The following is a 12074-nucleotide window of genomic DNA, read 5'->3' as shown; positions in this document are numbered from 1 at the left end:
TAGAAAGTTTCCTTTAAACATGAATTTTTGAATTTAAAAAGGCAGGTCAATTTACTGAAATATATTAAGCTCGTCACAGGAAAGGCAGCTCACGCACACAGAGGAAATTATGAAGGAGGCAGCCAATGGCTGACCTTAGGGCGACCCAGAGTGATACGAGCTCTCACTCCCGAGTGCCCTCCTTAGGACATGCTGAGTCTCCAAATCCTTTCCTTGGTTCTCTTGGGCTCTACCAGACCCCAGACCCCTGGGACTCAGGCCACCCACCTCTCCGTTGCCGGGGGAGTCTCCGTTCCCAAACGTGCTGGTCACCACCAGCAGTAGCTGTTCCTCCTCCAGATGGCTCAGCCTGTATTTGTCCATGCAGAGAACCTGCACGGCACCCAGGGTGGACATCAGCCCTTGCTTCCCAGGCTGGCGCCCTCCCCAGACTCCCAGCGCTCTCCTCACCCTACTCAGGCCGGGAGTCCCCTTCATCATCTCGGTCCCCTGGTGCCCGGCACAGAGGAGGTGAGTACCTTAACAAATCCCTGTCTACTGAAACCTATTTGAACACAGCATCCTCGATTCTTTGATTCTCCCACGAACACATCAGCAAGCCCTGGAGGGTTTGCCTCCAAAATACTGCATGTCCCAAATCAGAGCACGTCTCACCGCTTCCATTGCTATCTTGAATTCTGAGAGCGTGGACATATTTTCCACAAAAACAGGATGAGCAGTTTACAAAAATGACAACTCCTCTGGCACCTCGGGGACCCAAATGCTTTGCCTGAAGCTAATCTCAGGTGACCATGTGTCACGGCCTCGCGGTTCTACCCAGGCCTACCTGACTCAGGAGGCCTTCAGTGATGGAGGATCAACTCCAACACTGGTGGAAGGAATTTGTCACCCTTGGGAGTTTTGTTTTATTTCTCTGCATCTTATTCATCCTCCGCTCCCTTCACATTTAGCACTGCACCCTGTATAGGAGGTGTTCTGTAAATGCGGATAAAATCCATCTAGAACACCTCATGGATATTAAGACTTGGCATCATTAAGAAGGTGTTTCTCAAACTGTGTTCCCTGGAACACTATGAAAAGCTTATTTACTAGGTAAGTTTGGGAATCCCTGGCCACACCTCTCTCCTTCTACCACAGATTTTCAATGTACATCAGCATTCCCAAGGCTCGGGGACATGCAGGAGCAGAGCAGTCATTGTAACTTGCCCCAGACTTCTCCATGCACAGGCTGAGTCGGCTACCTTAGGGTTGAAGGCACAGCTGAACAAGGCCCCTAGGTCCCGGGCCAGTGTTTCTGATCTTCTGTCTCTGTTGCAAAGAGGATCGTGGCTCTGACCCGGGAAGCCATTGTCTCACGCATCAGCACTGACGCAAAGAGCACGGCTCTGTGGGGACAGACATACTCTTGTGTGCTGAGTCTTCCTTCCAGAGGAAGACGGGGGTCCCAGCATTTAAAGTGCAGCAGATTGAGGGAAAAGAACCCAGGTTTCTCACCAGCTGTCAACCCTGACTCACCGCCCTTCTCCTCCTCTCCCCCACTCCACCCACCACTCAGCCCCTTTGGGAAAATGGAGGAGAGAGAAGGCTGGGACAGAGGTGGCAGGTGACCCTGGGAATTGTTGTCTGGATTTCTGGGGCCAAACCCTTTCTCTCTCTCTTTTTATAGTTTTAATATACCTTTTAATTAATTTATTTATTTGGCCGCACTGTGCAGCATGCAGGATCTTAGTTCCCCAACGGGGGATCGAACCCATGCCCCCTGCAGTGGAAGTGCAGAGTCCTAGCCACTGGACTACCAGGGAAGTCCCTCCAAACCCTTTCTCATTGTTCCCTGCCCTTCAAGGCCTAGAAGGAAGGGCTGAGGGTCAGATGTCAACACTGGCTGCTCCCACTTACTTGACCAAGACTTTGAATCGAATCTCTCTTCTCCGGGGTCTCCGCCTCTCATCCTGCCAGACGTGGGTTTTCCAGGCCTCCACCTTCAGAAAAGAGGGCAGATATGTGGGCAAGGTGGGCCCCGGCTTGGCTTGGGCTTGGAGAGACAGAAGGCCCTTCATGCCCTTCGTGAGTTGGGGGGGTGAGCAGGCCCTGTCCCCACCCTTTCACTGAAAGCCCCAAGGGGAAGGGCTGCATCTGTCTGTCTCCCTCCAAGTTGTAGCTCATGTCCGGCACAGAAACTGCACACGAACAGTTGACTCACTCATTAGTGTCCCCCTGGAAGGAAGAGGCTGCACATCTCTTTCCTTTTGGTGTCTGATCACTAGGAAGGCTATACAGATTGTATATAATGCATAGTCTGCCCTGGGATACCCCTGAGAGTAGACGAAGGTGCTATGACCACAGGCACAAACTATCCCAGGCAGTCAGTCACACTACTTCTCGCTTTTAGAGTAAGGAAGCTCTTCCCCAAATCTAACCAAAGAGGTTTTGACAAAAAATGAGATCATTTCACTGGGTAATGGTTCCTGAGTGCACTCTGGGTTGGACACTGGGGCTGAGCTGTTACGTACACCAGCTCCATGTGATCCACACAACCTCCTCCATCGTGGAGTTGATGACCATCCTTTTTAGAGATGAGAAAATCAGGGCTTAGATGGGTGAAATGACCCACCCAAGATCATACAGCTAGGAAGTGGGAGAATCACCCCCAGATGTATCTGACCTGGGAGCCAAGCTCTTCACCATTATGCCATGTGACTGTCTATAGCCCTCCCGTGCAGGCGGGCACAATGGTGGTCACCCTCAGGAGCTTAAACTCCATCAGAGCAACGGGCTACTAAAGGTACCATAAAAGGTATTCCCTTCAGTCTCACTTCTGTAGAAATGGACAAAAGCATCCTTGAGTGAAGCCTGAAAAGCATTAAAAATATGCCTCTGTGTCCCCGATCCTTCCTCGTATATCCTGCATTAGTGAGCACACGTGTGCACAGGCACATGCAAACACACACGCACGCACACGTGTGTACACACATGCACACACATGCAGACACACACACTCTCTCCACCCCCGAGCTCCCAAGACAGAAAGGAGAGGAAGGCCCCTCTCTTACCTGGTAGTAGTAGAAAGGGGACAGGACGTAATTTAACATCTCCTGGTGGAACACGGGGGTGATGCTTCCAGAAATTGGGGGGACCAACCAAATCCAGTCAGCTGGGCAGCCCCCTCGGGACCGGTACTCATTCTGCATGTACTTCATGAAGGACTCTGCAGCTGCGTGGTGGTCCATGATGGTCACATTATGCTTCTAAATCAGAAGGGAGGCCAAGAGGGGAGTTGAGGAGAGTGTTCGGTTGGCTGCAGGGCTCCCAGATGGACTATGGAAGGGCCTGGCAATCTGTAAAATGGGACCACAATCTCCTCTGGCCCCCTTCTCGCTGCTGAAAATAAATACTAAGAGCCTCTAAGGAACCCAAGCAGTCACCATAGCCATGGTCAGCCCACAGGCCACACGCTGCCCCCGCTTGGCCCTCTGCGGGCAGTGTCCAGCTTCCCAGGCCCACAAGTCTCCCTGGACTCTCACAAATTGCTCTCTGGATGCCAATGAATCAAACCACAGTGGCTTTTTGTCACTTGTTGGTAAAGAGTTCCAGGAGTCACCTTCCCAAGGATGTGGCTGTCTCAGCCAAGGAGGAACTAGGTTCTTTGGAAGAGGACTGAAGCACTGGGGGGAACCACAGTGCATGGAAGACAAATCACCACAATGTCCCACATCCTAAAATTAGAAGCCAAGGGGTCTGAGCCTTCCTGGAATGATCCAACAAGGGCAGCCACATCATCTGGAGCAACTCATGTAGTCAAGAGACATTGGTTTCATGGAGTGGTTCAAACCTTGGCCTCTTATTAGCCATGTTACTTTGAGCTATTAGTTCCTTAACCTCAGTTTCCTCATCTGTAAAATGGGGATGGTAATAGTTCCTACATCATGACGTTGTTGAAAGAATGCAATAAAATAATACAAGTAAAGCATAAAACGTGCTCAATGAACGTTAGCCGCTATTATTATTTCTATCTACCAGGTATTGCATACTGAGGTGAAAGACGTGACCTCTTCTCTGCATTGGATCATACTCTAACTGCGGGAGGCAGAAGGACGTCAGTCATTTCACATGGTCTGATAGAAGCTATGATGGAGGTGAGTGCAGGTGCTGACGGAGGGCCAAGGGAGGGCTTAGCTCACACAGGGGCCCAGAGGAGAGATGTGGGATTTTAGAGACAGTTTCTAAGAGGAAGTGAGTTTTGAGAGATGGGTACCAGTTAGGCAGCAGACGGGCAGTCCCGGAGCAGGACACTGCATGAGTCAAGGCCGGGAGGCAGGAGAGGAGCCAGTGGGCTCCAGTAGGATCAGCTATGCCTTCTAAAATTCTATACATACACACACCGCCACTACTGGGTGCCAGACCGGTTTTAGGCGCAGGAGCTGATGAATGATGAGAGCTGTGAGAATAGTTGTAACAGTAATAAATAATAATAACAACAAAACTAATGTTTTTTTGAGTGATCACTATGGGTCAGGCAATGCAGCTAAATATTTTGCATTCATTTTCATTTCATCCTTACAGTAACCTAGCGAGGGAGGTACCATTATTATCTCCATTTTACAGATGAGGAAATGAGTCCAAGTCTTTTGAAGCTGACCCTGAAGGAGGGTCATGAGGAAGTCCTGGAGACTCTCAAGCAGTGGAGGGACGTGGTCAGCAATGGTCAGGAGACAGTTGAGGGTCAGCAGTTTCCTGGGACATATCCGCATCCTGCCAATATCAGAGCTGATGCTGGGAGCCTGCAGGAGTCAGGATGTGTGATCCACAGCCAGTGGGGCCTTCCCGAGCTGGGTCAGCCCCAGGAGGCTCTTCCTGTCCTGTCTCGGAGCTGCCCCGTTCCCCCCCACTCCCCAAAATCAGGCACAAGCTTGACATGCCTACAGCGTGACAAGCTCTGGGGAACAGTGTGTGATAATATGTATTTACTGGGTGTTTAATGTCAGCTCCCACTACATTCCACAAGGCCAGGGTTTCTGTCTATTTTGTTCACCGCTCACACTCCTGGCCTGGCCTAGGGCCTGACACATGGAAAATGCACAATAAAACTTTGCTGAATGAATGAATGACCCTCTGCCCTGCGGTCTGGCCTCCAGGGCATCTGCCAACTTTGTGGACATGGTCCCAGCTTCTAAAGTAATAGCTTCACACGTCCATGGCTCCTTCCTCAAAGGAAGGGGAGTGTTTACAGGAGAGCAGCAGATGGACCGGAGGGCTCAGTCCCACACAGGAGCCAACCTGCTGTGTCTGGTGGCTGTCATTGCTCAGATAGGGAAGCAACAGCAACAACTGCTCAGCTGGGCGTGGCCTCTCATTCATTCATCCAATACATATATTTTTTTAGCATCTGCCACGTGCCAGACACTCTTCTAGGCTCCAGGGGTAGAGCAGTGAACAAGAGAGACAAGGTCCCTGCCCCATGGAGCTTACATGCTAATGGGGGAAACAAAGAAAGAAGCAGATAGACTCCATAATGTCAGGAGCTAATCAGGATTATGAAGGAAAAGAAAGAAAAGGTTAAAGGAATAAGAAAGACAGGAAGGAGGTGGGTGAGGATGCCTTTGTTTATTGTGTCGTCAGGGAGGGCTACTCTGAAGAGGTGACAGTTGAGACCTGGATGAAGGGAAGGAGCCGGTCACGGGATGATTTGTGGCAAGAGTGTTCTAGGCAGAGGAAAAAGCAAGTGCAAAGGCCCTTAGGGGGGAAGCATCTTGGTGAGTTTGAACAACAGCCTGAATCCCACTGGCAGAGCTGTGGAGGATAAAAGCCTGACTGGGGCGGCTGGGGGATGAGGACGTGCAATGAGGTCTTTCAATGGTTTTGCCGTTAAAGGGAAGCAGAGAAACAAGGTAGTAGCTGGGTACGGGGAGTATTTGGTTAGCTAGCCATTTATCTCTTTGAGATGGGAATCATTACAGCTTACTGATCATTGATGGGAATGATCCAGTGGATAAGGAGGTATCAATGTTACGGGGCAGAGGGCATGGAGGATTTTCAGGAGTAAAGTCCTTGAAAATTGAGAGAGGACAGGATTCAGTGCTCAAGCGCAGGGATTGACCAGCCTTGGGAGGTAAGGAGTTGCCTGTTGCTAGAAGCGTTCAGGTTTACACTAGCAGACTTGAGAGGGCTGGTCTCTCTATCCCCAGCACCTAGCACTGTGCCTGGCAAAAACAGGGTGTTCAACATTGTTTGATGCGTGAATAAATGAGCAATGCCGTAAGGGGAAAATCAAGCATGACATGGGCGGCTGGACCAGATGACCTTCTAACCAGAAAGCCTTCAGACCCGCAAACACCAGACATACCTGGAAACTGTGGAGCACAGCGACATTGATCTCAATGACAGCCCGGTCTTTCCAGAGTGAAGCCACCTTGTGTGTTTCCAGGCCCATCCTCCTGCCCACTTCCTGCAAAGGCAGAGAAATGGGGGTGAGTCAGTCTCTTGGATCCCAGCTGCAGGCCCGCACCTCCAGCCGGCCCAGCTGGACGGTCTTCGTTACCTCCAGGATGTTGTAGCGCTGGACGTCACAGAAGTCCCGGACTCCGATCTCCGTGCCCATATACCAGCCGTTGAAGGGGCACCCTGGGAACTCAAGGCCACCCACCTCGAGCAGCATGTTGGCTACAGCCGGCAGGGCATACCACTTTAGCTCCAGCTCCCGGAACCACTCATACCTGGTAGGGAGGCAGAGCTGGTGGCAGTGGGGCCTTCACTTTGGCCCACACTCATCCCCCCCAAAAAAAACCTTCAAAGAAAGAGTGCACCAAGAAAACTCCTTTCCAAGTGCTGATCTCTTAAGTTCATTCCACCTGGAGAGGTGAATTGACATACCACATGTCATTTGCTAATTATACATTCATTCCAAGTTCATTCACGCAAACATATTAAGCATCAAGTATTTGACAGGCCCTGTGCTAAATGCTGAGAACCCAACATAACACAGCACGTAAGGATTCCAGTGTCAGAAAGCCTGGGTTCAAGTTCTGCCTTACTGATTACTAGCTGTGTAATCTTGGGATATTATTTAGCCTCTCTGAGCCCTAGCATCCCCACCAACAAAATAGAGATAAGAGCATCAAACTCATGGGATTATTGTGAAAATAATAGTATCCTTTATTTGTATATTCATTCATTCCGGAAATATTTATAACTGAGCACTTACTATGAGCCAGGCACCCTGCTACGTGTTGGGATATATTGCCGAACAAGAAAGACAAGATCCCTAATTCTCAAGTACCTTACAGACTATAAGTAAGTAAACAAATAAATAAATAGGAAAATAAAGACAAGGTGATGTGTCAGATGAAGGGTGAGGGTGCCTACTCTAGATTAGGTGTTCAGAAGAGGCTTCTCAGAACGGGTAACATTCAGGAAATACCTCATTGACAAGAAGAAATGAAGTCTGCAAAATTCTGGAGAAAGGGCGTGTCAGGCAGAGGGAAGAGCAAGTGCAAAGGCCCTGAGGTAGAAGTAAGTTCAGTATATTCAAGGGACAAAAAGAAGAGCCCAGCCTAATGCCTGCTACACAGTGAGTGTCAATGTATGCAGGTAGTTTTGTAATTATTAGAGCTGCCTGGAGGAGGGGCTGAACCAGATGAGCTCTTGAAGTACTGTCATCAGTCAGGAGAGGGATGGCTAAGAGAGTTGGCAGGAAGGTCAAAGAGGCCTGGGCTGCACAGTGTGAGAATCTCAGAGCCTTTCAAGGATTCCTTTCCTGAGGTCACATCTTCCCAAGCTGCTAGAGCCTGGTCTGTCTAAGCCATTGCTTTCCTGTCACCATCAGCATCTCATTATAAGTCTGAGGCCCGACACGCAAGTGCAGAGTTGCTGTACAAGGGCGACAAGGCAGGCCTTGAAAGTTGGCCCTTCTGGGTATCACCTGCTGCTGGCTGGGTTTGGGGGGAGGTGCAGGGAGGGTCCTGAGGTCTGAGGTCTCACTTAGGAAAAGAGGGGGCATGCATGTGAACTCACACCCCCGGCACCCACAGCCTGCTTACTTGGGATGTTCCATGGGCACCTCAAACACAAGGTCGGGAGGGATTTCGAAGAGCTCAGGGTCACGGCCATCAGCCTGCAGGACCAGAGGCATCACATCGAAGCGGCCGTACTTGGGCTTCCAGCCCAGGTCGATGCACAGCTGAAAACAAGACAGGCCAAGTGAGTCTGGAGATCCAAGTCCCTTGACCCCTCTGGGCTCCACTGTCACCCACCAGAGCCGGATCTAGTACCTGGGTGAGCTCCACGCTGGCAGGGTCCCCTCTGATGGTGCCATCAGGCATCTGGTAGCCGGCATACCGGATGAGCTGGGCGTTCCAGACCCGGAAGTCATGTTTCCCATCGCTCCGCTGGGGGAACACGGTGATGGCCGACCTTCCCCAAGGTGAGGACAGTGCTGTTTACCACCCAGCTTCGGTGTGCACTTCCAGACATCCCCAACAGGTCCCCTGCCCCCTCCTATCTTCCCACTCCCCAGCCCTCTGCACCTGAGCTAACTGAACCAAACCCCTGCAGCTCTGAGACATGCCAAGCTCTCGCTGGCCTCTGTGTAACCCGTCCACTTCCTGACATACCCTCTCCTTCCTTCTTCTTCTTGCAGCTCCTACCTTCCAGACCAGCCCAGGGACCACGTCCTCCAGGGAACCCTCCCCACCCCTCGGGCGCGGTTAGCTGCCCAACCCTTTCCCTAGCTGCACCATAGTTCTCTTTGCCATTGAGTTAGTTGGACGCTTGTCTAGTGCAAGGTATAGGTTCATAGTGGGCTGGAGCCTCGTCTTAGGGTCCTAGTCACTTCCCACCCCCATGCCTAGCCCTGTGCTGGGTCCTCATCAGGTGGGCACTGAGTGTTTGCTGAAAGGAAAAATGAATGAAGGACCAGATGAGTTGACCTTGACCTCCTTGGCTAGGGGAAGGGGAAGGTAAGGCAGGAGTGGTTCTGATGGGCAGCCACTCCCCCACCTCTAAGAAAATCACCACATTGGCTGCAAAAACAACTTCTCATCTCCTCTAAAGTGGGGAGCCTTAACCTCAAAGAGTGGAGAAGTTGCTTCTTAAGGATCCCCCCCATCACCTCCAAATGGCTACAAGTCAGAAAGAAACCAAGGAAATGGGCCACTGACGAGGCACTAAGCTCACGGAGGCCGGCTCACTGCGAGGGCTCCCTGAAGAAGCCGAGTCTTTCTCCTTTCTTTCTCCCTAGTCTCTCCTGGAGCCCAGATGCCTCCCCTAAACTCATCTGCATCTCTTGGCTAAGACTTGGGGACAGGGCGGGCCCCAGCATAGCCTCGTAGCCTCGGGAAAAGCACACCCACCTGATGTTGCCGTTGTTGGTGGCATAACGCAGGTGTCTGCAGATGTGCTCGAACATCTCCCGGGCCGTGGAACAGCTCCGCGCATCGAAGACCTGCGTGCACGCAGCCCACCCAGACCATGCCCGTCAAGGACCATGAGGACAGAGGCCTTGGAGCTGATCTTAAAAGCTAAGCCAGGGGGACTGAGGGAGTGGCCCCAAACCCCACGACCCGAACGCCTCGCTGAGGAGCGCATCCTCCTCTCTGCCCCTTCATCCTTCCTCTGCTCTCCTAGGGGAGCCCAGGAGCCCTCAATTGGAAGACCGTATCAAAACCCAACCCCCAAGAAAACCTGATTCTCAAGCACCATGAGTCAGGATTCCCACAGCCTAGTTGCTTTATATATGTTACACATGGCCTCCAGAACATTTTATTACAGCCAGAGCTGGTTGCATTGGCATTTCTTATCTCTTTATCTGTCCAAGTACTTTCACTATTATCCAGCAATAAAACGTAAAGACAGCTTAGGAGGCTAGGATAAAGGAAATGTTTTCTAAAAGCCAAGAATTCAGTCGAGGTAAACAACCAGGGCCTCAGCTGTTATAATAGCAAGGTCGTTTGGTTTCACGTTGGCGTTTAGTCTCTGAAATTTAACGCAAGAGAGAAAGATCGGCTAGAAATCCTGGTGCTGAGATCGGATTCTAGACTCTGGGGCGGTGGGGGTGGGTGGCCGTGAGCCCCCATCTCAAGCTCAGGGCCAGGGAGAGAGAACGCAGGGAGCCCCGGGCACAGCTCGGCGGGCTGCTGGGAGCCACTGCTCAGGGCCCGCCGGGCTCCCAGCTTCCTCTCCTGCTAAGGGAGTCCACCTGCAGGTTGGACCACTGGATCCTCCCGATGCAGCGGGGGGCGTTGCGCCAGGCCTGCTTGGTGGCGAAGATGAGCTCATCTCCCGTCAGCTGGTAGGTTCCTGTTGTTTCTATCTCCTTTGTTACCGCTTCCACCCTGGCCAGATGTTCCTCTATTTTTGCCCTGGGGGACAGGAAGGCATCAGGAAGATCAACAATGAGATGACCTTAAATGGAGACCGATTCAATCCACAGAAGCAGGAACTGAACTAGGACACCAGGAGGGCAAGATGTCTCTCAGGGAGACCGTCCCCTCCAGAGCCAGCTTCATGGGCATGTGACCAGGGCCTTGAGCTCAGAAGGGCTCCATGCTGGGTTTAATGCTCTGCTGTCTTGAATTCTTAATCATCTGTGAACAGGAAGCCACGTTTTTATTTCCACACTGGGTCCTGCACGTTACACAGCTGGTCCTGATCCCACCAGCACCCTTGTCGTTTCTAGGAGTGTTTTCTCAAAGCATATTCATCTCAGCACGGAGTGCAGCGCTTCTCAGACACTTGCGAGAGCCGGAGCGGCATCCAGCAAGCCGCAGCCCCGTCCTGCCTCTCAGCCAGGGGAGCACCCGTCCACCTTCCCTTGGTTAAGAGATGAATCAGTCCCTCCCACAGCAGATCCTGTGTACTGAGTACTCATTGTGAGCCAGGTACTGGGCGAAGCCACCCACAGTCAGGGTCCCACTGAGACTGTGAGGGAGGCATTTTTTGTGTCCTTTTTATAGTCGGTGTATCTGGAAGGTTAAGTACTGGCCCAGGAACAGAAGTGTGGTAAAGAGGAAACTCAGGACTCAGACTCAGGTTGTCCTGATGCCAAGCCCAGGCTCTTAACCTTCTACCTTCCACACTGGGTGGGAGGGATTGCAAGCCCAGAGATATGCAGGGACTGCCCACGCTTCCCTGGTCAGGCCCAGACGGGGACCTGCCCTCAGGACTCAGCCTGCAGGGCCCCAGGGCCGCTCAAGGAGGAGCCCTCCACAGTGTGGTCCAGCGTCACAGGCTGTCTACAGCGAGCTTTCTCAACCCCCGCGCCGCTCGGCCAGCTGTCCCTTGTGAGATTTCCAAACTGGCTTCTCCCCTCCCCTCCCAGCTTCAAAAATATCCCATAGCCAGGAAGGTTTTGAAACACACACACACACACACACACACACACACACACACACACACACAGCAACCTTGAGATTTCCAATGGGCACCAAAGACATTTCAAGTTGCAACAAACAAAACTATTTAAGGAATGAACTCCTGATTAAGGAGATTGGACAACTCAAGACAAAATGGCCTTTCTGTTGATGAAGAGTGTCTTGACAACTCTTCCCTGATTAAAGAAAAAAGCTCAAAGACAAAACACTCGGTGCTATTTATCTTCAAGGACACTCCTGGCATACAGGCCTGCTGGGTGAGGTTGAGGCTGCCCCACCGGCAGCCCTCCTTCCCCAAACAAAGCTTCTAGCAACATTCCCTGCTCTGCATCTGAGCGTGAAAACAGTAGCGACCACCAGAACGCAGATGCTTCCAACATACTTGGTGTTAACGTGGGACTATGTAAGAAAAGATTACTTTATGTTCTCACCCAATTCCTTTAGCGTTTTACATTTTACCACTGGTTTCAAATAGTCACATTTCTGAGGCACTAAAATGCTATGATGCCTATTAGTTCGGAAAAGAGGGAGTGGCTTTTGGCATCGGTGCACTGACTTTGGACAGAACATTCGGCAAGTTACAATTTCTAACTATACAATCCTTCACTCACGAAAGACTGAACCGGCCCAGCTGTCCATGCCTTTGGCTGCTAGTGTAATTGTAGGGATGGGCTGCCACCTGTCACTCACACCCCCAGGACCTCTTGGGGG

The 12074-nt window shown here is 51.4% G+C and overlaps 1 protein-coding gene across 1 annotated transcript in view; it reads right to left on the bottom strand.

Annotated features, from left to right (window-relative positions):
- Positions 1-12074, bottom strand: part of NOS2 (nitric oxide synthase 2) — a 37454-nt gene that overhangs the window by 12528 nt on the left and 12852 nt on the right. Inside the window, 11 exon segments of the mRNA XM_032615836.1 lie at positions 269-372; positions 1242-1303; positions 1306-1385; positions 1897-1979; positions 3051-3245; positions 6341-6442; positions 6536-6710; positions 8034-8173; positions 8265-8406; positions 9345-9436; positions 10190-10352. Of these exon segments, the coding sequence (XP_032471727.1) occupies positions 269-372; positions 1242-1303; positions 1306-1385; positions 1897-1979; positions 3051-3245; positions 6341-6442; positions 6536-6710; positions 8034-8173; positions 8265-8406; positions 9345-9436; positions 10190-10352 (1338 nt within the window).

The sequence above is a fragment of the Phocoena sinus genome, chromosome 20 (genome assembly GCF_008692025.1).
Source record: "Phocoena sinus isolate mPhoSin1 chromosome 20, mPhoSin1.pri, whole genome shotgun sequence".
NCBI lineage: Eukaryota > Metazoa > Chordata > Mammalia > Artiodactyla > Phocoenidae > Phocoena > Phocoena sinus.
The sequence above is the reverse complement of the archived record's forward strand: the minus strand, read 5'-3'. Positions and strand labels throughout refer to the sequence as shown.